The sequence below is a fragment of the Pan troglodytes genome, chromosome 5 (genome assembly GCF_028858775.2).
Source record: "Pan troglodytes isolate AG18354 chromosome 5, NHGRI_mPanTro3-v2.0_pri, whole genome shotgun sequence".
Classification (NCBI taxonomy): domain Eukaryota; kingdom Metazoa; phylum Chordata; class Mammalia; order Primates; family Hominidae; genus Pan; species Pan troglodytes.
In genome coordinates, this window is record NC_072403.2 from 162,615,870 (window position 1) to 162,640,944 (window position 25,075).

A 25,075-nucleotide genomic window follows, 5' to 3' on the forward strand; every position below is an offset into this window, starting at 1 on the left:
GGTTCGAATGATTCTTCTGCCTCAGTCTCCTGAGCAGCTGGGACTACAGGCGCCTGCCACCACGCCTAGCTAATTTTTGTGTTTTTAGTAGAGACGGGGTTTCACCATATTGGCCAGGCTGGTCTCGAACTCCTGACCTCGTGATCCGCCCGCCTTGGCCTCCCAAAGTACTGGGATTATAGGTGTGAGCCACTGCGCCTGGCTGGCACTTTCTATACTAATGTTCAAAGCACATTCACATCTATTGTACCTTTTATCTCCCACTCTCCATCTCCAGGTTTATATTTTCATTGGTACTTTATCAGAACACTTTGTACTGTGATAGCAACTCTTACTCAAATTTGGTAAAACAAACAGAAATGAGTAAATTGCTCTTGAAGGAGTACAGCCTCTAAGACTCATTGGTTCAGTGACTCAGAAACATCACTGAGGACTCAGTTTCTTCCCATCTCTCTGCTCTACCATCCGTGGGGTTGGCTTCTTTCTCAGGCAGTTTCCCCTAAGTGGTCACAAGATGTCTACTAGCCACAAATGGAATAAGAGGTTCCCTTGTCCATGTGCACCAGGAGATAGAAACCTCTTCACAGCCTTTCAATACATATTGTCCCTTCTTTTGATCTGATGTGGCCACTTACATCATGAAGGGCAGTAACCGTACTCAATGCCCGCACTGATGGGCTTACATCTGGCAGGATCCACCTCTAGGGCTGGGGATGGCTTAGCTCCAGCTACGCCATATGACTATGTGTAGAAGAAACAAGGAAGTGGTTACCTTGGGGAGAAGTAGAGAACAAATGCTGGGTAAGAAACCAGTAGCGCCATTAAAATGGGGCCATTGTACTTCATTGTGGCATTCTATTTATTCTCTAAATAAAACAAATTCTGAATATAATCTGTGAATCCCTGGCTCTTATCTCTACACACTATTGCAGACTCTCCCTCCTTCTTCAGAGTCCCTCAAGGCATTTCGTGGCACCGTGGTGGGGGTGCCTCGTGTTGTGAAGGGCTGTGGTGGTGTCTTCTTCTCTGGTCCAGGTCGCTGAATCTCCTTGACTGGAAGGTGCTGGCAGTTCAGCTGACACCGCCGTCTAGAATCACTCAAGCACGAGAGCCCGCCCTGGGCCAACTGGGGCTTTGTTCTTTGGGATATGTGCAAGAATCATACCACACTCATCGCAGAATTGGGGGAGATGCTTCTATCTCGGGGAGTTTTAAGTGACAGTTACTCTATCAGATTACTCTGTTGCTTTCTGCTTTCCATTCCTTTGTCTTTAGGATTTAGACATAGGCTGTGGGAACAGAGCCAGATGACAATAAGGCCAATAATTGGGCTGCTGAGAATGGCTTCCAAGCTGCTGGCGAGGACAGCTGGGTAGAGATAGGTTGCAACCGGGAGAACAGGCTCCTTGGGGTATTTAGTGCCCAAGTTAAATAGACCAATATAGGTGATCTGGGAACACATTTATCCTTATGCATGATCTGTGAGAAACTGGGTTCCAGACTTGAAGTCTGGGCTCAGAATGATTTAGAACACAATCTGTTTGCAGGTTGCAAGTTACTTAAATAAATTATCGCTCTTCTTGGCTCTATTGTCACCCACTCTTCCCCAAAACACTATGTCATTAGAAGAGAAAGCTAATATAATAGAAAAAATAGAACTTTTCTTCCTGCCTGTATCAAGGCAGTAATGATTTGATTTAATAATGAATGTCGTGGCTCACGCCTATAATCCCAACACTTTGGGAGGCCGAGGCAGGTAGATCACGAGGTCAGGAGTTCAAGACCAGTCTGGCTAACACGGTGAAACCCTGTCTCTACAAAAAATACAAAAAATTAGCTGGGCATGGTGGCACGTGCCTGTAGTCCCAGCTACTCAGTAGGCTGAGGCAGGAGAATCACTTGAACCCAGGAGGCGGAGGTTGCAGTGATCCGAGATTGTACCACTGCACTCTAGCCTGGGCAACAGAGCAAGACTCCATCTCAAAAAAATAAAATAAAAATAAAAATAAAAATATTAATGTGAAGGCTGAGCAGGGGGACTTTTTTTTTTTTTTCAATTTCTTTGCTGCATCAGCACAGGTTCTTGGGGAAATGCTCTGGTTTCTGTCAACTATAGAATCAGTGGTAAAATTCCCAGCTGCTTCTGGCATTTGTCCCTTTATTCCCTATGGTTTGGCCAACCAGGGCAGTTGGTTGGGGTAGCATGGGAAGCCCACAGGAGCTCAGTCATAAGGGGAAGGCACAGTTAAGGCTAAAGGAATCCATAATGTATAAACTTGGCCTCACTGAGCCATCTGCCCATGATGGGGCCTTGCCTCCACCTCTCCTGTGGAATGGTTATCCTATAGGTGGTCTGATGTCCCCCTCATGTCTTTCCACGTTGGAAATGCTCTCGTTTAGACAACAATTTCCTGTTAAAAAACAAAAGCATAGCAACAGAAATATGTGGTTTCTTCTGAGTCCTTCCTCTACCCTGGCAGTACTCTGGATGAAAAGAGTCAAGTTCTATAAATATAATGCAGCTTCCTGGACAAAATGTATTAAAAGGGTCAGATGTTCCACTTTCTGCAATCCAATGGAGTTGTGGTTGTCTGAAGTCAACTGATGCATTCAGGTTGGAATGGCGCCCAGGGAAGAGAGTTTAGGAACAAGCTTAAACTTGGCCTTCCTCTCATTACACTGAGTTCGCCACGGGATAACACTGTCTCCCACCCTCAAGGGTTTCCATGGTCTGACCAGCTGCAGCTCCTGTCACTTCCCCATCCCACACTCCCTCTGCTTCGGCTGTGTTGGTCTGTTCATTGCTAACTTGCGTCTGTTTGCCAGCTTGCTCCATCTTCTCTGCTTGGGGCAGGATCAGATAACCAATGAGCCCAGTGTCTCTACCACTCCCTTTGCTCACCTCTGCAGTACCTAGGTGTTCATTGCAGACACAGAAAAGACCTACACCTAAATATCTCATGTTATTGATGAGAAAATTGCAGTCCGGAGAGAGCTGGCAATACCATCAAACGTGCACAGCAAGTTCATGTCAGAGACTGAGCTGGAATCAAGATATCTTGCCTTCTAGCTTCATATAGTTGCCATCATACCAGCTGCATTGATAATTTTTTTTTTTTTTTGAGATGGAGTCTCACTCTGTTTCCCAGGCTGGAGTGCAGTGGCGCAATCTCGGCTCACTGCAATCTCCGCCTCCCGGGTTCACACCATTCTCCTGCCTCAGCCTCCCAAGTAGCTGGGACTACAGGTGCCCACCACCACACCCGGCTAATTTTTTTATATTTTAGTATATGGAGTTTCACCGCGTTAGCCAGGATGGTCTCGATCTCCTGACCTCGTGATCCACCCAACTCGGCCTCCCAAAGTGCTGGGATTACAGGCGTGAGCCACCACGCCCAGTCTGATAAGATTTTTAAATTTTCTCCAAAAAGGGGTGTGTGTGTATTTGTGTGTGTGTGTACAATGCTTAGGGATGCCAAGCTATTTAAATCATATAGCATGAAAACTGGGCCTGTCTAAACATATATTAGGGTTGAGTCTGCATCACCTTTAGTTAGCTAACTACTAATATTTCAAGTTTTTAGCATCCCTAAAATGTTTGCTCACCAGTCTTTTTAAATATTATATTGCTGTGGACATAATTTTTTTAAAAAGAATTTCTACATGTGATTTTGCGAATACTTAGTCTTTGACTAAGGGTTGACTCTAAAAAGGCTGTTTCTATTATCTGTTCAACCAAGTCTTGAGTTTTCAACATATATGTACTAAACAGCCTTATGTTGTCTTAATATGACACTAAAATGGGGTTCAAGGCAGAACATGCTTCTGTTTGTTACAATTTAGGATTATAAGGTATCTTGGAAAATAGTAGTCTGAAGTAGAGAATCCAATGACAGCCTCCTGTGGTTTATTACTTTTATTTATAGCAGTCTACTTTTTCCTATTTGCAACCGATTTGGCTAAACAATGTTTTATTAATTCAAGCAGGAATATTTTCCTGCATTGAATTTGCATTAAAATTGCCTAGGAAATAATATTACCAGGTTTTCCTCACACACCCTCTATGCTGCTAGAGAACTTTTAGAAAAGCTGAATTCAGAAGTCTGCAAAGAAATGAAACTGTGAAAAGTAGAGGTGACTCTCCTTTAGAACTACGAGGGATAGTGAATCCATCAACAGTCACAAGTAAAAATACTGTCTTCTTGTGGTAGAGTGCTACTTATTCCTTTAAAAGCTTTTCCAGCCCATCAGCAGGTATTAAAATGTTCAAGGCCTCTTGTCTTTTTGTAAGATGTGTGTATAAAAAAGAATTCAGAGCAGAAGGTTTGAAGATTGTCTTGTATACAAGGGCGGCTAAAATACGTGCAATAGGTCTTTCCAGGAATATGAAAGTGAAGATTGATGCCGAAAGTCTCATTGCTGTTTTTCTAAACTGGTTGCTGTTGGCTGTGAAAGCTTTCTTTGAATTAGTGAAGGTTTCATGTGCCCACACATAGCCTGAAGTGAGAAACTCACTGTTGCTTGTACTTGCCAAAAGCAGACATAAAGCATTGGCTGCCCTACCTGTAACTTCTCCTAAAAACAGAACACAAAATTATCATGGGAGCCTTCAACAGCTCGAACACCATCTAAACAAAGTGAAAAGTGATTGGATTCTTTATGGCTCCCTCAAAGATTTTTCAACTCCCTGTAGTCCAGTTCCAAAAAAAGGAATGATGGTTTTCTTGGAGAGCCAACAGTTCCCTTTGTAAGTTTCTGGAATTTTTGTACATGATATTTTGAGTTCTTCTACAATAAAATTTAATGGTCCATTTGAGAAAGTGTACTCATATTAAGTGTAGTGTCTATTATTGGGTAGTCTGAGACAATTCCTGAGTGCTCAACTCTCCTTTGATCTGTGGAAACATAGTGGTTGCCATGGAGTCTTGCTGGCCGATGACCAAGTAGGAGTTCCACTTTCCACTCAGCTGGGCGCAGTGTTCCTAATCAGGCCGGACCTGAAACTCTAGCACAAAGGACTTTAAAACCGGAATGCTTTATGTGTAATGACTGAAAATAAGTTGATTATTTGTAGGGCAGAGTATGGTAAAGGTTAAAAATTTCATGTTTCACTTGTTTAAATTTTGATTTGTTTCTGGAAAAATATTTTAGTCTTCTGATGATACGACATGTAAAATTCTCTCTAGTCCCCCTGCTTTGTACAAAGTAATACAAAACAAGATTTGTCTTATTTGACCTTAAATATAAATAAAATGGCAGCTGAATTATTGTGAGCGATGTAGCTCAAGTATCTGGCCATCATCTTTGCATTTTATTGCAGTGATGACTCCATGCCATTGTTAATCTGGATTTATTTTTAAACAGTTTAACTAGGGCCTTTTTTTGCAGGCTTTTCTTTGTTTCTCCCCTACTTAGTTCTGAGGAAAGCCTAAAATAAGATCCCTGTAAACACTGATGTTCATTTTTTAACTCAAACATTTGCACAGCCCCACTGTGGGTTCAGGAAAGACAAAAGGAGGCTCCTGACTTAGATCTAGCCCTCAAATAGAGAGGGGAGAAAGCCTTGAAGACACATCACTGTAGATAGCTGGGATGTGTTTTTGCTGTACAGAATGAGTAGGAGTGAGGAGAAAAGATGACTTTTGTCTGGATAGATGGGGGGTTGAAGAGGCTTCTGAGATGGTTTTTGATTGCCTACCGAGATCATTCTCTGACCTAGTTTGATGTCTAACTCCCTTATAATTGCATCAGCTTGAACCCATAAGGCTTCAGTCTGTGGGGAGAATTAACCCTTTAGCTAATGGATAAAATAACGCGACGTTCTTTGGGGTTAAATTTTTGCCTAAATTACTTTTAATACCTTACTCGATGTCAAAGTTACTGGAACTGTTTATTTAGTCCTTTCGGCATCATCCTATGCCATGTAAAGAATTATTCTTTTTTTTTTTTTGAGATGGGAATTTTGCTCTTGTTGCCCAGGCTGGAGTGCAGTTGCGCGATCATGCCTCACTGCAACCTCCACCTCCCAGGTTCAAACGATTCTCCTGCCTCAGCCTCCCGAGTAGCTGGGATTACAGGCGCCTGCCACCACGCCCAGCTAATTTTTTGTATTTTTAGTAGAGACAGGGTTTCACTATGTTGGCCAGACTGGTCTCAAACTCCTGACCTCAGGCGATCCACCCACCTCGGCCTCCCACAGTGCTGGGATTACAGGCGTGAGCCACCATGCCTGGCCAAGAATGATTTCTTAAACTTCAATCAGGTCCTTACCAAAAATGATCTTCATGTGGACATTGCCGTAACCCAGATTTTGATCCTAAAATGTATTTCTAATTTCCTTTTCAAACCATTCCTGGGATAACTAAGGGATTTTTGTGTTTAAAGAAAACAGTGGCTTTATTAATTTTTACCCTTGGTCCTCAATGAGATAATTGTTTATTTTTCTTCATAAGCCCCATGGGTTTTGATAGAAGAAAAATATTGATTATACAGTATTTTCACATGTTTATGTTTTCAAAGTAAATAAACAATGAGGAATCAATTTTCAAAAATCAGTAACATTGTGGGTTTTTTTCTAATAAAAAATCAACTTACACAGGTTTTTCTTTTCATAGCCTTCCACTGACCTTTATTTCATTGACTTTATAAGGAATATGTTCTATTTTGTTCATATTTGTTCATATTTTTAAAGCCATGTATAAGATAAACGTTGCGTTTGTAATAAAGAGTAAACCTAAGAACAAGGCACAGAGATGGAAGGCTAACCCAGAAGGACAACATCGAAGCCCTGAGCAGGGCGGCCACCTACGCTACACAGCCGCAGCATGCGCTACCAGTACCAGTCACAAATCTGAGCATGGGCGCCCCCTGGAGTTGTACCAACATGTCAGTCCTAGAACTAAGGGTAATAAAAAATGCTTTTGCATTCTTGTGCTCATTCAGCAAAACTTTGGGGTTCCCTATTTATCCTGGGAAGAGTGGGGAAACCCTGGGCCACATGAGCATACATAGATAGCTAAAGGGTCTGTTGGTTGTTGACCCCACATAGTCCATTTGGCTGAGGGAAATGACATAATGTTAACGCTTATGTTGCTTCTTTTTCTGTTTTATTTTATTATTGTTGTTGTTGTTATATAAGTTCTTTAGTGGTACCCATCACCCATGCATATACTGCACCATATTTATAGGCTTTTATCCCTTGCCCCCCTGCCATTCTTTCCCCCAAGTCCCCAAAGTCCATTGTATCATTCTTATGCCGTTGCGTCCTCATAGCTGAGTTCCCACATACCAGTGAGAACATACAATGTTTGGTTTTCCATTCCTGGGTTACATCACTTAGAATAATAGTCTCCAATCTCATCCAGGTCACTGCAAATGCTGTTAATTCATTCCTTTTTATGGTTACATAGTATTCCATCATATATATATATATATATATATATATATATATATATATATATATATACACACACACACCAGTTTATTTATCCACTCATTGATTGATGGGAATTTGGGTTGGTTCCGCAGTTGTGAATTGTTCTGCTATAAACATGCATGTGTAAGTATCTTTTTTGAATAACGACTTCTTTTCCTCTGGGTAAATACCTGGTAGTGGGATTGCAGGATCACATGGTAGATCTACTTTTAGTTCTTTAAGGAATCTCCACAGTATTTTCAATAGTGGCTGTACTAGTTTACATTTCCACCAGCAGTGTAGAAGTGTTCCCTGTTCACTGCATCCACACCATATGTTGCTTCTTTTTCCTCCGTCCTAGAGTATTCCTTAAAAGAGACAGAGCCATTATGGGTAAGAAGGAACCAGTGCCCCAGACTGTTGAGGAATTGGTCAAGTCAGAAATCACTTGCTCACTCTGAGCCAACATTTATGGAAGGACTCCATATGCCGGGCACTGTAGTAAGTGCTGAGGAGACAGTGCTTACATTGGTAGTGACACCTGCAAGAAGCTTAGAGTCTAGTGGAGCTGAAAGACAACGGTTTAAAAAACCCCAAGTATATTATTTTAAATTGTGGTCAGTGCTATGAATGAAGAGACCAGGATGCTCTAAGAGATTACATTCTAGTCACAGGAAAAGATTAGGGAAGGCCTACATGAAGTTGGGACATGAATGAAAGAGTGAATGAATGGAAAACCAGTGAGGGTGGAGGCAGTGAGCAGTGGGGATGGGGTTGGAGAGAGAGATGAGGACTAGCTCTTGCACAGCCTTGCAGACCATGTTAAGGAGTTTGGTTTTTATTCTAAATGCAATGGGACTATATTTATAGGTTTTAAGTAGGAGGGTGATGGAATCCAGTTCGGCTTTCTAAAGATCCACTAGCTATTGGGTGAGAATGAATTACAGAAAGTGGGGTGGTAAAGGGATGACAAGTTAGAAGCCTTGTGCTGCAGGCCAGTCAAGAGCTGGTGGTGGTCCCTTGGGCCAAGGGGTCCCTGATAATAGAGAAGTTATTCTCCAGGACACAAAAAAATATGCAGATGTTATCAAAGAACCACTCTTTGGGTAATGGAAAAAGAAAATGCTAAGTCTTAATCCCAATATTTCCCCCACCTAACTCACCTTTTATCTGCTGTGCAAGTACTCCCTCCTTCTCTCTATACAGTGGAGAAAATTAGAGCCTGATTCCGTGGATGTTCATATGAATAAATTAATGCTACGAGGTGCTTGGAAGTCCAGTGCAAAGTCTAGCAGTTGCCGCTACCTCCTCTGCTTTCCTCGATGTTCCGTTAAGTTCCCAGGGGAGGCCAGGCAGCATTTATATTGTTTGATCATGGAGATGAGTGAAAATTGAGATTAAGGATGATTTCACAATTGTCTTAGAAATGGAATTCTTTGAAAATATTTCATTAGTTGCTCATTCTAAGTATTAGCCTATATTAAATTGATGCTCTATTTCACCAGTAGGAGCATTTAGGTGAAATCAGAGGATAGAAAATATCAGTTGATAATTTAAGGAATGGAAAAAGAAAAATATAGTTATCTGTTGTTTATTTGTAGATGTTTAATTTCATTTCCAACCAGGTCATTTTATAAAGACAGGAAGATGAGAAGTCCTCATTTTTCAAGTTTGAGTGAGAAGAAAGTATACCATTTATAGATAAAAAAGATAAGATTAAATAAAGTAACTGCCACCTTCTGATGCTCTCATTTCTCTCAGTATTTCTGCAGGTAGACTGAAAGCATGAGTGTCTCCTTTTGAGCAGAATGAAATAAATAATTCAGCATTTTCTACTGCATATCAACTCTCTGCTTATTTCCCCCTTCAAATTGCATATTCTGGCAAGATTTCTCACTTGTAAAAGCATTTAATTACTGTGTTTGGCAGTCGTGGTTGGTTGCATTATATAAACAAACACCTACTTCAAACATTGAAACTGATTTTTTTCATAGTCGGCTGGAAAGCAAGACTATTTGATGTTCAGTTTGGATGCCCTATTTCTGATTATATAATTTAGGTCTGGGAATAGAATTTTGGCATTTATCTGCAGTTCTTATGCCATAGAAAATTAACCTTTAGCATCCTCTCTAAAAGGGCAAATCATCATGCATACAAGTTCCAAAAAAAACTTTTAAGGTAAGCTTCCTTCTAGTAAAAGATTTTTCTGTCTTCAAGCAAATGCACATCTCTCTAGTACTGTGTTACCTTCAAATATTCTGTGTAATCTGTGACCTCTGCAGAGCCATAGCTAACTCAGCCCCCAAGCCAGACATGGAAGGATCCCTAGGTGTTTAGCTGAAGATCTTGGTAGACAAGGTTCATTTTCTTCGGCCTGTCTATAGGCAATGCTTGCTTTCGAATCCTTAAATATATTCAAGAACACTTCTCAGCTCACCAGATTCTAGAGCACTGTGTACACTTGTAGTCAAGTACAACTCAGGAAAGCCAAAGCCCTTAATGAACTCTTTCTTTTCTCTTCTCCTTCCTTCCTTCTTCTCTCTTCCTGTCTTTCTTTCCTTCCTTCCTTCTTTCCTTCCTTTCTTTCCCTCTTCCCTCCCCTCCCCTCCCCTCCCTCTCCTCTTTTTTCAGGGTCTTACTCTGTCACCCAGGCTGGAGTGCAGTGGCACAATCACGACTCACTGCAGCCTCAACCTCCTTGGCTGAGGTGATCTCCCATCTCAGTCTCCCAAGTAGCTGGGCCTACAGGCGTAAGCCACCATGCCTGGCTAAATTTTTTTGTATTTTTTGTAGAGATGAGCTTTTGCTACGTTGCTGCAGGCTGGTCTCAAACTCCTGGGCTCAAGCATTCCACCCAACTTGGCCTCCCAAAGTGCTGCAATTATGGGCGTGTGCCACCGTGCTCACCCTATGAACTGTTTTTTTCTAAGCTCAGTTTGTAGAAGAGAGCCTGACCTCCCTCTCCACCACACACCACACACACAAAGTGTGTGGACATGAGGAATTTATTTAAGGAAAAAAAGAATCTTTGAATGTGTATCAGCCTATCAGTGTTTATTAATCCCAGCTCCTCCACCTTCTTCTTAGTCTACTCTCTGTTATAGATTCAACCCTGAGGCAGGGCAACAATTTGAATCATCGGGGAAGGTTAAATTATAGTTTGTAGACCGCCTTTACCTATCAAGTTAGGGATGTGCATGACCCAGTTTAGGAAAAAAAAAATTAACAAGCGTTGAAAAGGTTTTTATTGTTAACCCTAAAGTTAACAGAAAGTTCAGTTAAGCAGAACTTTTCATCTCTTAAGGAATTTGGATAACTGCTCTTTTACTCTACTGTTAATGACAAAGAATGACCTCAGAGTCCAAGCTCTCTTCTCTTTCTGAGAATTAACCTGCAATCAGGAAGTGATATAAACTCTTCTAAGAATTATATCCACCTAAATGAAGAGTAGAGAGCTAGCCTGGTTCAAAGCATTGTTATCAGTTATTATAGACCTACACTTATGGCACCTGAGTTTCACTTTTGTTTCAAGTTACTTAATGCCAGATTACACCTGTAACTCACTCTCTCTCTCTCTCTCTCTCTCTCTCTCTCTCTCTCTCTCTCTCTCTCTCTCCTCTCTCTGTCCTCTCTCTCCTCTCTCCTCTCTCTCCTCTCTCCCCCTCCCCTTCTCTTCTTTCCATGGAGTCTCGCTCTGTCGCTCAGGATGGAGTGCAGTGGCATGATTTCAGCTCACCGCAACCTCCACCTCCTGGGTTCAAGAGATTCTCCTGCCTCAGCTGCCTGAGTAGCTGGGATTACAGGCACCTACCACCATGCCTGGCTAATTTTTGTATTTTTAGTAGAGATGGGGTTTCGCCATGTTGGCCAGGCTGGTTTCGAACTCCTGACCTCAAGTAATCCGCCTGCTTTAGCCTCCCAGAGTAGTGGGATTGCAGGTGTGAGCCACCATGCCCGGCCACCTCAAACATTTCTTTAAAAAGACACACACAAATTGCGAACAATTTGCTATTTAAAAATGTAATAATAAGCTCAAAACTTTGGTATGGATTTATATAGTGACCTAGCCGAGAAATATTTAATAACCACAGGCAGCATTTTGGGAGTTCACCATATGCCAGCAGACAGTATAGAGCAAGTTCTTTGCATGAACACGACCATTTTTCCTATATCACCTATAATAACAGCTGCTGATTAGTCTTCCTTCCCCCTTCAGTCCCCTCTCTGTTCACACCATTTATTAATCTGCAGATGGGCAAACTTGCATGATTGAGGAGCTTACCTGAAGACACACAGCTCATAAGTGGCAGAACCAGGACTCACACCCAGATCTTTGGTACACTAAAGTGTGTGCCCTCAGCTGTGTGCACTGTCTCCTGTGCATTCATCACACATGCTCATCCATTCTTGCTTTTTCTCTCACGCCTTCTGGATTAGTGGAGAAAGTTGGGCAAAGGGAGATCCTCCCTACAACCTTGTCTTTCAGTTATATTTGGAGGGTCTTTTATCCCCTTCCTAAGATAGTTTTATTTTGGCCTCTTGTCTTTAATGATAAAACTTATTTTTGTTTTTGAGATGGAGTCTCCCTCTGTCGCCCAGGCTGGAGTGCAGAGGTGTGATTGGCTAATTTCTGTATTTTTGGTAGAGATGGGGTTTCGCCATGTTGGCTAGGCTGGTCTCAAACTCCTGACCTCAAGTGATCCACCTGCCTCGGCTTCCCAAAGTGCTGGGATTACAGGCATGAGCCACCATACCTGGCTGATAAAACTTACTTTTCTTAGTGGGGAAAAAGCATGAGGATTATTTAAATCTAAGAAGATGAAATTAAGTAGCAAAAAAGAAACTGTATAAACATTTATTGCAGATATCATTAAATACCTACAAAACATAGACGAAACGAGTAAAAAGTGAGTAAAAATAGTTACTAATACAAGATATAATTCAAAAGAAAAAATATTCAAGATTCAGACCACAAGCCATATAATATATATCACAGTGAACTCCCAATGAACTAAAGAATTACAGATTTGCAGTAGCACAGTTTCAGCTATAAAGAAGAAAATTTGTTTGAAGGAGGAGAAAATTGAAAAGGGCGAAGATGCACATATGTATTGATATGAAGTTTAAAACCTTTTAAAACTAGAACGTAATGAAAGCAACAAAATGGGAAAATATGCACAGCAAAAATTGGAGACTTAATTCATGTGCCCACGCAAGAATTTATATAAATGTGAGCACAATGTCAGATTCTAATTGGATAAGTGGTCCAAGGATAAAACCGGCTATTACACAAAGGAAAACAAATAGGAAACCAAATCTGAAAATAACACTCAAATACATTTTAAAATGGAAACATTTTACACCTATCAAATAAACGGAAGTCAAAAATCAACAAGGGACAGGTTGTGGAGAAACAGGTTATATTCATGCATTACTGTTAACAGTGTAAACTATGTAATCCTTTTGGAGAAAACCTGACAGTATATAATAAGGATGATGACAGTCTTACCCTTTGAACCTGCTGTAGCTCTTCCTTCCTGGCAGTTTATCCCGACGGTGTCATGAGACAAGAACTGATTGAGCAACTGCAGTGCTAGAAGCTGTGAGAAATGGAGATGAAGGAGACAGATTCTACCCTGAAGGTGAAACTGGTGCAACTTAAAGGCACTAACATAATTCACGTTCAAAAATGTCGTCATGGAATTAATTATAATGAGAAAAAATACTTAGTGACAGCCTACATATCTAAAAATGTAGAACTCAATATTTTCCTGAGTCACCCACCACCCTATAACCAACTCTCTCCCTTTCTTCTATGCATACCCTGGGAGTGAATGGCAATGCCAGCCCCAAGGTGCCTTAACCACAAGCTTCAGCCTTTCCCTCCCTCCTCCCTCTCCTTCATAGCCCAGCCCCATCCAATCAATTCTCAAACTATAGGCATTCTCCCTGCAGCTGCCTTTATCCAGGCTGCCACCACCTCTTCCTTAGCAGGTGTCTATCTCCATACTTGCATTGTTTCTTCCTCTGGTCTGTTTTCCAACTTCATTGAGAGTTGTCTTTTCAAAATGCAGATCTGATTGATTATGGTACTCCTCCATTTAAAACATTCAGTCCGAAGTCTTTACTGGATACATAAGACCCTATGTGGTCTGGTGCCTACTTACCTCTACAGTCTTGTCTCTTGTTTCTTCCCCTACACACACACACACACACGCACGCACGCACGCACACACACACACACACACCACCAGTTTCTACCCTACTGCATTGCTTGCAGTTCCACTGGATAGGCACCATGGGTCTTTGCACATGGCACTCCCTCTCCTTAAAAGCCTACACTGATTTCTCACCCCATCCCATGACTCCAGGCTGGCTGACTCCTATTTATGCCTGTTTGTTCTTCCAGACTCAATTCATATGTCATCCCTTCTAGGGACATCTTTATGATCTAGGTCCCTTCCTGACACATGCAGACACAAGACTCAGTTGGGGGCCCACTTATGTTCACACACCTGATACATACCCCTCATGTAGAATGCTGTCAGTGCTTTGGGAAGCTGAGGCAAGAGGATCACTTGAGGCCAGGAATTCAAGGCCAACCTGGGCAACATAGTGAGATCCAGTCTCCAAAAAAGAAAAAAAAAAGTTTAAATTAGCTGGACACAGTGGTGCACACCTGTAGTCCCAGCTACTTGGGAGATTGAGGAGGGCGGATCACTTGAGCCTGGGAGTTCAGGGTTACAGTGACCTGTAATTATGCCACTGTACTCCAGCCTAGGTGACAGAGTGAGACCCTGTCTCCAAAATAAATAAACAAATAAATAAGTCAGTACAAGTATTATATTATGCATAAAGACAAAATGCAACAAAATAGGTCAATGTGTTCCCTGGCTTTTTGTAGCAAAGTGTTTTTCAGTGTTATTTTTAATTGATAATAATTGTATATATTTATGGGATACAATGTGATGTTTTGATGCATATATATATATATACATTGTGGAATGATCAAATCAGGCTGTTCTTTGTGGTCAGGACATTTAAAATCCATTCTTTTAGCTCTTTTGAAGTCTACAATACGTTACCATTGACTACAGTCACCATGCTGTGTAATGGATCACCAGAGCCCGTTCCTCCTGTCCCACTGAAACTTCAGACCACTTGAACAACATCTCTCCTTGCCCACCCAGGCCCCTCCACCATAGCTGAGTGTTTTAAAACTATTCCCAATGAACACCTAAATTTAAGCAGTGCCTGAATAGCTTTCACAACTCTACAAAGTGAGCAGGGAGAAATCTAACTCCTTATGCCATTAATATATAAGCAGGAATTGTTTCACTAGATCTGTGTTAACTTCAGATGCCCTAGGAAACAGGAGTTTTTATATTAGGTTCAGCCTGAATTACCCATCTTGACCTAATCTAACTGATGTAAATGGTAGGAATTAATTTTGTGCAGGCAGGGGTAAAGACTAATCCAGGTCAGTCAGCACCTTGTAATTAATCCACATACTCTTTAAAATAGAGAAAGAAATGTTGGCATACTCTCTGGCTTAAGGTTCTGCACCAATCTAATGTAGAGTTCTAAAATTTTATAGTGTTCACATTTCAGGGTTGAATTACAAATAACAAAGGCTTTGCTAAAGATGGTTATTTCCACTGGCCAAATCTTGAGGTGTTGTTAGGAATTGGTTCTAACCAATCATGAGCAAATGAATATGTGAATTAAAGACAAAATATTTCTAGGTGATTTTTAAATATGATTAGAAAACCTGGGTTTTATCATATTAGGTTATCACTGATATTGCAGTTTTAAAACCTGAAATCTCTGAATATCAATTAATTATAAACTAGAAATCAGCCTAAATTCATTACCTTTCATTGCTGAGAAAATAAGTAATAAATCTCTGAAAAAACAATATTAATGAGCAATTTTCTACAAAATCAAAATTTTAAACTCTTATTAAATTGTGTGTGTGAGTGAAAGTGCCATAATGACGTATGGTAGCCTTGCCTTGCTTTGATATAGAGGAGAAAATAAATACAGAAATCATGTTTGTAGGATTTTAAAGGTTTGGCATGAGTAAGCACCATTGCCTTGACTTTTCTGAGTTGCTCTGTTATTAATAACAGTTTTTAATATAATTTAATGTAAGTTGTAATCATATAATAAATATTAAGCTCCAAAGAGATATTTCGTTATTTGTTAAATTTCTTGAACTTCATGGCTATGTTCAGCAATATAGCATTTCTCAGGGCAGAGAAGATGTGAATATTAAATGTAAGTAAGGGAGAAATACAGGCAGCTCACTTTTCACCAAAGTGTTCTCTTTGAAGAATCCATAAAATAAAGTAGATATCATAAAGCAAATCATGTTTTCCCATGGGAATGAGTTCATAATTACAGGCTTGCTTCTTTACCTAATTATAAGCAATAGCATACTTTAAAAAATTACAACAGCTGTGATAGAAATATCACCCACACTAATTATACCAAAGTCCTCAGGGCAGTATAGTTGTTCATTCAGTCATTCAGCAAGCATTCGTTGAGTATGTACTCTGTGCCAGGTGCTGTTTCAGGCTGTGGGAATTTGATGCAGGCAAAAAAACACATGTGCTTTCCCCGCCACCCCATCAGTATATTAAACTAGACTAGTAGGAGAGATGGCTGTAAGCCAGATATTCATTGTAATTATAAATGCCATAAAGGAAAAAGAAATACAGGTAGGCATTGTCATGAGGAGGTGATCGCCATGCTGAGGTCTGACAGGTGAGCAGGAACTGAGGTGGGGGCAGAAAAGCAATGTGGAGAGACAGTGAGCTTTGGAGGGACTTAGAGATGAGTGGTGTGTCTGGCATGGTATGGGAGAGAAGGCCAGTAAAGTCAGCAAGGGGGCCAGGATGGGAACATGTGAGTGCTGGAGGCCAGGTTACATACAGGTTGTGATCCTTATCCTAGAAGAAATGAAGAGGCATGGAAGAGTTTTCAGCTGATGGGGTAAGGATAGGGTGACATCAGGTCTGCCATTTGAATGATCATGGCACTATAGTTCTCCTCTCCAGAGAATATTTAGTAGAATGTTATACTAGTACAGATGGAAGATGACCAGGGTAGAGATGGAGAAAAGGAAGTGACATGCGAGTGAATTAAGAAGTAAAGAAATTGACTGGAGGTGGTAATGATTTGAATATGTGGAGTGATGGAAAAAAGGTGGAAAGGATGGCTCTGAAATTTCTGGTTTGCAGAACCCCACAAATGATAGTGACATTCCTTGGAAGAGGGTCCAGTTTGGGAGGGAAGTTGTGTTTCATTTTGGGTATATTACATTTCAGTTTCCTGTGAAATCTCAAAGCTGAGCTATCAAATAGTCACTCGGATATACTGGTCTGGTGCTCAGAAGTTTGGGCTGAAAATATAAATGAGTCATTGGCTGATCCTGCAAAGGAGATTGAAGAGGGATGTTGGTACAGGGAGGTGGAAAACCAGGATTCTAAGGGGCCATGGTCCCCAAAGCAGGACAGTGCTTAATATGAAAACAGTGGCCAGAAGTATCAGATGTTTCCAAGAAGTTATACGCAGAAGAGACTGATAAATACCAGTTGGGTTAAGCAGCAGCATATTACAGAGAACTGTTTTGGTTGGGGATGTGTGCGGTGAAGCAGGGAAGAGACTAGATTGGAGCGAGTTGGGGAAGAGATGAAGACAGTGAGTACAGATAACCCATTTGTAGCTTTTACACTTGAAGGAAGAAGAGGGCTACAGCTGGAGGAGGACACACTGAGAATCATGGGAAAGTTGCCTTAGATGGGCAAGTTTAAGCACATTTTCCCACCATTAGGGCAGACAAAGAGGAGGTGCCCTTGGGAAGTAATCTCTAGGCAGTAATCCTCATATAAAGTCCAAATTCTATATGAATTTACAAATGCATTTTTCATGGATTAACTTATTTTAGCAGAAATCATACATGCATTGGTGTTTCCCCTGCTTTTCTCATATATATGGCCACTGCAATGCTGAGGACCGTAAAGACAGCCTGGGAGTTAGCGAGTGGTTGGGTGAATTTTGTGCAACATCCAGTTCAGAACAATTCAGCCTGGGTAGTGGTTATCACTTGGAGAAAAGAAAGGATAATAGGCCGGGCGTGGTGGCTCATGCCTGTAATCCCAGCACTTCGGGAGGCTGAGGCGGGTAGATCAAGAGATCAAGACCATCCTGACCAACATGGTGAAAACCCCTCTCTACTGAAAATACAAAATTTAGCTGGGCGTGGTGGCGTGTGCCTGTAGTCTCAGCTGCTCGGGAGGCTGAGACAGAGGAATCACTTGAACCCAGGAGGCAGAGGTGGCAGTGAGCCAAGATCGTGCCACTGCCTGGCGATAGAGCGTGACTCTGTCTCAAAAAAAAAAAAAAAAGAAAGGATAATAGTGGATCGTCTTTTTTTTATTTCCCTTCTTAAAAAAAGAGTTGTAGAATTTCCTCCATGTTCTTTGTATTGAGAATTCTATATACACAGATGATTCCACATCCTCCAAATTTAGAAAACCTTTTTTCCCCATCCCCTGGAGTAGTCAGCTTTGCACAGCTATCCTTCCCTAAGTGCAGCCAGGAGCAGAGTCCCGGTGGTGTCTGAGAGAACCCAGCGATTCGGAGCCAACTTGAGGCCCTGTAGTGCAGGGAGACCCTGAAACTTGTGAATGAGCTTCCTGAACCCAAACTGTGCCGCTCCTCAATTTCTTTTTGGCCTTGAGTACAGAATGGAATTTGCAACCGCTGATGAAGTATGGCTGAATGGGCCAGGCAGTGATCCTTTAAAGCTAAACCCCACTCTGCAGTGTGCACAGAGCATGGTGCTTTGCAATATGACTCCACCCCGATTCTAAAAAGCCTATTAACACAAAGACTCTGCTTTACCTACAGTTGACTCTGCCTCAGTACATCTGATGAGGGGCAAGCATGATGCCTGCTCCCTAAATTCCCCCTTCCCCCACAGTTAGGCTAAGACCACCTTGTTGAGGCCATGCAGCCTCTGTGCATGGTGAGGCCTGAGCCTGCATGTCTGGGCCTTGTGCTGGCAGGCCCAGCGACACTCCAGAAAGAGCCACTCACCTGTGGCAAAGTTGTCAGCAGCTGAGTCAGCTGCCAAAGTAAAAAGTGCACTAAAGCTGCTTACCAGGCCACAATAAAGGCCACCTGCAAGACTGCAAAAGCAAAGTGTGGCACAAAACACTGTGCTGCGAGTGGCCACATGAGAAACCAATGGCCCACACCCACAGTGCCGCATCTGTCAGAAGCCACCATCTCCGGGGGTCATTTTGTTCCTCAAGTGCATGTCTCTGAGCCAGTCCACCAGACATGGAGGCTTGGGGAAAGGGCAGTGAAGACCCTTTCCACCCGGCCAGGTTCTGCCCAGTTTGAGAATTTGAAACCAAGCAGGAAGGCAGAGGGAGACTAAACTCTCACCTTTATTGCTGATAAGCTGACATCAGAGATTGTGTCTCATGTCTGGGTGTGCAGCCGTCCTAATACCGAACTCAGAATCGGAAACTTCCTAGATGGCAGGCTGACCTGAGCAGCCCTTCACACACGGGAGCAGACCTTGCACCTGCAGGAGGGAGGCAAAGCGGGTGCTACCAGTGGGCAGCTCTGTGCCCCGAAAGCAAGAGTGCAGCCAGATCATGCCTGCCCAGTTTTCCCTTCCTATGCATGCCAGTCTAATTCCTGAGTCCTGCCCCCAAGAGAGGCATATGCGGGTTAAAGAGAGACCAGGAGCTCCTGGAGCACCACCCACATGAGAGAACAGCAGGAGTGAGGATGAAACATGCCACACACAGCCCCACCCTTACCCCAAGACTCCTCCCTGATGTTATAGTAGGAGGTCAAGTATTTGCTACAGAGTTGGATGTCATACTTAATGCTGATGGCTTCGTGCGCATCTTAACAGTTGACAACTACATCATCACAGCTTGACACACGTTTCTTCAATTGGCATGTGTTCTTTGTGCTCAGAACCACATTAGGCCCTAAGAGACTCCAGAGAGACACATGGCCCGAGTCAACCTTATCCTCTGTAGAGGGCAGATGGGGACAGTATTTATATTTATGAAATTTAGAGAATAGTTGTCAAGTCGTCACGATAGGACATTAGCAACAAACACCCATGAACGAAAGTTTGTTGTGAGCCACACTGGTCTTTAAACAGGCTTCAGGATGATTCTGGTTTTCTAGATGTGTTTCCTTTCTCAGTGAGTCCCTTTTCTTGAGAGGAGAGGGGGTGTGTATTACAATAAGACAGGTTTGGGAGGGAAATGACTTCATGGGCTCACTGTTGAGCTGCTTCCCTTTGCATCTCGGGGGAAGGTGTGGTTCACCCGCAGCAGGTCCGGTGAAGGAAGCACGTGTGTGTGTGTGGAAGGGTGGCGCTGACCTCCCAGACAGGACATTACCCTTCTTCCTCTTCCTGACCACTGCTGTTCCCACAGCAGTCACGGTCATCACTTAGCTTCCCGTTGGGGAAAACCTTGGACACTGTGCATCCACCTGCTATAACTGGCAAACTAAGGGTGACAGAGTGTTCAATGATGCTGTTCAACTTGAACCCTGAGTTGACGCACGGACCCCTCTGCGCTAGTATCCAGGGCATAGGACGTCTGAAGGAAAGATGGAGCCATTCTTGGTGGGGCGGAAGAGGCAGGAAACTGCTGCCTGGACAAATCGTGTTCTGGGCCAAAGCATCACAGGTGAGTGAAATATGGGAATATTGAGGGGGCCTGGGATGGAGGTAAGATGGAGCGATCCTATGGTTTGGCATCTGCAGCCAGGGTGGTGGCAAGGGCAGTGGCAAGTAGTGGGTTTCATGGAAGGATAAAAGTATCAGGCAGCCTCCTCGGGCGGAGACCGCAGGTAGATGTCCCTGGCCTCCGGGACTGTCTTCACCCAACAGTCTATGTGCTGGGTACATACGCTATGCTGGGCACAAAGAAGGCTGTGGTCCATGACTTCAAGAAGCCCTCAGGCTAGTAAATTGGCATCTTCATATTATCCTTAGATCCAGGCTGACAATGTAAGCAAATGTGGAAAGCGTTAGAAAATGCAGGCTCCCTGGCACTATCTTAGACCTCATAGAACAGCCATTTCAGAGCAAGTCCTGGGAATCTCCATCCCATTAAGTGCCCCCTGAGGCTTGGGGATAGATAGTTGCGTGAGACAAACTGTAGCAAGTAAATCATCGCAACAAAGTGCGAGAAGTACTGTGATTGGCTGTTTAGGGAATGACGAATGCACAAAGGAGGTTCTCCTTCGTGGGAAATCCAGGTGCGGCTTGGGGACTAGTATTTGAAATTTCAACTGGCTCCATCCGCCTACTTTCTCACATACCTCCATATGCTGTCTGGTGGCTGATGGCAGCAGCTGTGCAGGGGTTTCAGTGTCTGAATTTGGGCAGTTTGCTGTGCTTCCGAAATGGTTCTGGCCAACCCTGTGTCTCCCCTTGGACTTCTGATTGGCCCATGGGGGATGAGGATTTTTGGATCTGTGGCAGCAGTAATGATCGAGGCCTCCAAGAAGAGCACCACTTGGAGGGTGTTAGTAGATTTTTAATAGCCTTCATACCGAGTCCTTTAGATGTGTTTCTTTTCTCAGTGTGTCCCTTTTCATGGCGGGGGGTTGGGGTGTATCTTACAATAAGACAGGTTTGGCGTGGGGGGAAATGACTTCATGGGCTTGCTGTTGAGCTGCTTCCCTTTGCATCTCCGGGAAAGGCGTGGTTCACCCGCAGCAGGTCCGGTTAAGGAAGCACGTGTGTGCTTTCAGCATCGCTGCGTTTTCTCTGCCACTTCACCCTAAGGATGGGGTCAAAGTTGCTTCTGCTTCTCTTGATAGAGGCTCTCTTCAACTCCCTACCACTCCTAATTCTCAGCCCTTGCAGTCTTCTGCAGTGGAACACGAAGTTCCAAAGAGATGGTTCCAGGTGAATGCACAGCTGTGTTCCCACCTCCTGATCCTGTCTCCAATGAGTGACACTGGGCCGTTCCTCAAGATCTCTCCTTAACCCCCTCTTCCAAGACAGGACCAAACCCCACACTTGAGCACTGGGCTCCCCTGCTCTCTTCCCTGATGCCATCCCACTCCCACAGGGCGTGGCCCCAGCAGAAGACAGCTTCAGCCTGTTTTATTGACTCTGGGTGTGACAGGAACAGAGATTTTTGAAGGCCTCTTTGCCCTTTTCCCTAGAGAGTAGGTGGCTTTGCCCCTGAGCAGCAATCCCCTGAACCCATCAGAGCCCAGCTCAGCCCTCTGTGGCAGAAGGAGCTTCCCGCGGAAAAGAGGAATCCCACTCCAGTGAGGAAGGAGAGGAACCCAACAAGGAGGCCCAGGACACGTGCCTCTCATCAAGGGCTGCCCCTCCGAGATGGTGCTGCAGGAATCCCGCCCTGAGATTGGGGTGTGGAGAGAATAGAGCCAATAGCTTCCTACTCTTCTACCATTTTAAAATCCCATCCTGCATTTCGACTTTCTCTCTGACCACAGTGATACTAAAGGTTTTCTGAATTTTGGAAAGGTCAAAATAATAAGGTAAATGTCAACAAAATGAATATGTAAGGTGTGTATCCTCAGAATACTCTTTCTTTGGTAAATTGTAGTTTTATTTAAATGTGATCAGTTTTAGGTGATACGGGGAATTTGCCCACCTCCTGCAGAAACTATCTTGATCTTATTAAATTAAATAAGATGTAACTAGGGAAGGGGGGAAAAAAGAGTGAAATCAGGCATGGATCATTCCATCTGTGTAACCCGTAAAAGTCATAACAACAGTAAATGATACCAAAACCTCTCAGGCTGCCTACAGCCAATTCAATCTCAACTTCTACCACCTAGGCTGAATGCCTATAGCATACAGAGATGGCCAAGGGATTCTAGAACTTTCTAGAGCTACTTGCTCCTCCCCCTGTTTCAATGCAGTCATTGGTCACTGCCCAGTGTGCACCTGGCACCTGACCAGTAGGGGGCACACGGGAGCAGTGTCCTGTATGAGCTCAGCTCAGGCACCAGCTGGTCAGGATGAGGCACCTCTACCTGGGCTCCACAGGAGAGCTAATTAGGTCATTGGATTCGATTCATCTTTTAAAAGTCTTTGAGAGTTTACTTGATTGGGATTTTTATTAAATCTCTTAACCAACTTTCGTCATTCTCAAATGCCAGTATAATTCTGTGAACACTCCAAACATTAGAAATACTTTTCTTATATTGTAAACAAATTCTGTTTATGTAGAAGATGGTTCTCTTTGGAAAAACAATGCCTGAAAGCTCTTCCAATTTAGCAAGGAAAATAGTCTGAGAAAAGAGAAATAGGTATGCAGGTACATGCCCCGCCTCAGCCCTCCCACACGTGGTCATTTTTGCTTGTTGAAAAATTAGACTTTAAGTAAAAAATGAAGCATCGAAAATGATCACTCATATAAAGGAGATTGTGCTTTTATGATATTGGCCTTTCTCTTCTGTTGATTGACTTTATTCCTATTCTTCATTTTTATGTTTCCTGTTGTCTGTTTTTCTCTTGTCTCACCTCCCAAGCTTTCTTTCCCTGGGCCTCCCGAGGGAGGTCTGACAACGCAAGAAGGATGAGAATGTGGGCGGAAGATGAGGGCGGGAGGAACTGCCCAGACCTGTCAGCCTTGGGTGTAGCACCTGCAAGGAGGACATGATTCTCCTGCGGTGACAGCCTGACCGGGCCCCCCCACCCACCAAGGCAGGACCACGGCGACCTGGGGAGCATGCTGCCAGCAGCTATGGTGGGGGCTTTGGTCAGAGGATGGAGGAATCGAAGCTCTCCTCAAAGGGCTGAGTCAAAACTTCTTATCCGACCGAGCCAAGATGGAATTGCAATTCAGGGTATGTTTGACACCTTGATGTGATTGTGTGGCCCTTTGTAAAGGGTTCAGAGGGTGATCATGAGCTTATAAGCTTTTCTCCACCTTCAAATGGAATTGACAAATCCAGAATCTGTTTTTCTTCTCAGGTTATCATAAACTGTGACTAATTTTACTTGTGGGAGGTCTATTTTCCTTTCCTAATCAAAGACTTCAGTAGTCACGTAATACCTTCAGTAGTCACATAGTAAAAGATTATTACTACCTTCTTTTTTCCCAGAGCTTTTACTTTAAGATGGAATTCTTGTTCTGTGGTATTTGTGTTTGCCTAGTAGGATGAAAAAGGTATACTGGCTTTTGGCACATTTTAGTCTAAATTGCATCACTTTATTATGTCTGGAATGGGAGATGTGGAGAGTACTTAATTTCTGGGTTTTCTCAGTAATTCTTTTTATTTTCTGTTTTGTTACTATTGTTTTGAGGCAACGATAGAACTAGTGACAAAAATATAGCTTTCTTGTTAACTTAGTTCAAAGGGTTATTATGGCCTTTTTCTGAAATAAATTTTCATTAGAATGAAATACTTTGGAAATACCTGACCTCGTTCTCTTCTGTCTGGACCTTGGACTCCTTAATGGTACTTACTAGAAGGGAGCTCTTTGGTCTTGCCGACGATGGACCCATGGGAGGAACACAGTGCCAGCTGAGGAAGCAAGTCTGAGCCCAGAAGTCATAGACTCCCAGGGGCTCTCATAGCTGGCCTGCTGCCCCTCCATGCTCTCATCTGACCCCACGCCCTGAGAGTCTCCTAGGGAGTAAACACGAGTGTTCTTGCATTTCAACAAATATGTATTGAAAGCAAATATATACCAGACTTTTTTTTAGGCAGTGGCATGCTCTGATCTATAGCTAATCTACTTTTAAGAGGTATAAAAAACAAATGTTATCATCTGTTTTGTTTGGACAGTGGTTTCCAGCCATACTTTTCAGGCTGGCTATATTCAAGAAGAGTCTAGCCAAGAAACTCTTTTGAAAATAGCCTGATAAGTATTCACTGCAAGATAGTAAATTTGTCATTTAACCAGGTATCCAAACGAGACAAGGCTGTTCTATGTTCTTAACTGCCAAAGGATGAGTGATTATTTGTAAAACCTAGGCATTCAGTAAGAAGTGCGAATCACAGTATTTAAAAAATTAATCATCTGATTTTGCTCCTTTGCTTCTCAGATGAGAAAACAGAGCTCAGGGAAGTTGATTACTGAGCTTCAGGCAGCATAGCCAATAAAGTGGCAAAGCAGGCCTGGAATCACATGTCCCAGACTCTTAATCTTACATTTTCTTCCTTTGTTTTTTTTTTATTTTATTTTTTGAGATGGAGTCTCACTCTGTCACCTAGGCTGGAGTGTAGTGGCGTGATCTTGGCTCACTGCAACCTCCGCCTCCCAGGTTCAAGTGATTCTCATACCTCAGCCTCCTGAGTAGCTGAGATTACAGGCATGCTCCACCATGCTTGGCTAATTTTTGTATTTTTTAGTAGAAACAGGGCTTCACCATATTGGCCAGGCTAGTCTTGAACTCCTGACCTCAGGTGATCCACCTGCGTTGGCCTCCCAAAGAGGCCTTCTCTCTTTGGGATTACAGCCATAAGCCACCAAGCCCAACCATTTAATCTAACATTTTCTCTCTTATCTCATACTCTCCTGATAAATTTGACAAATTTCTGTAACAACATTCAGAGCTTTGCAAGGTAACAAAGTAAAAACATAGTAAAAACTATGCTAACATGTAAGAGATT

The 25,075-nt window shown here is 42.9% G+C and overlaps 1 protein-coding gene across 17 annotated transcripts in view; it reads left to right on the plus strand.

Moving 5' to 3' along the window:
* Positions 1-25,075, plus strand: part of PLEKHG1 (pleckstrin homology and RhoGEF domain containing G1) — a 242,838-nt gene that overhangs the window by 63,735 nt on the left and 154,028 nt on the right. For 3 of the 17 annotated variants that reach the window (XR_001718844.4, XM_054686942.1, XM_016956477.3), the window contains exon 1: positions 20,158-23,302. The exons of 8 other annotated variants lie outside the window; for them this stretch is intronic. Coding sequence is in view for 7 of the 9 variants with exons in the window: in XM_054686942.1 (XP_054542917.1) it covers positions 23,185-23,302 (118 nt within the window). In the remaining 2 variants the exon portion in view is untranslated. 6 more of the 17 variants (XM_016956474.1, XM_016956475.2, XM_016956472.4 and 3 more) reach the window with 6 other exon arrangements.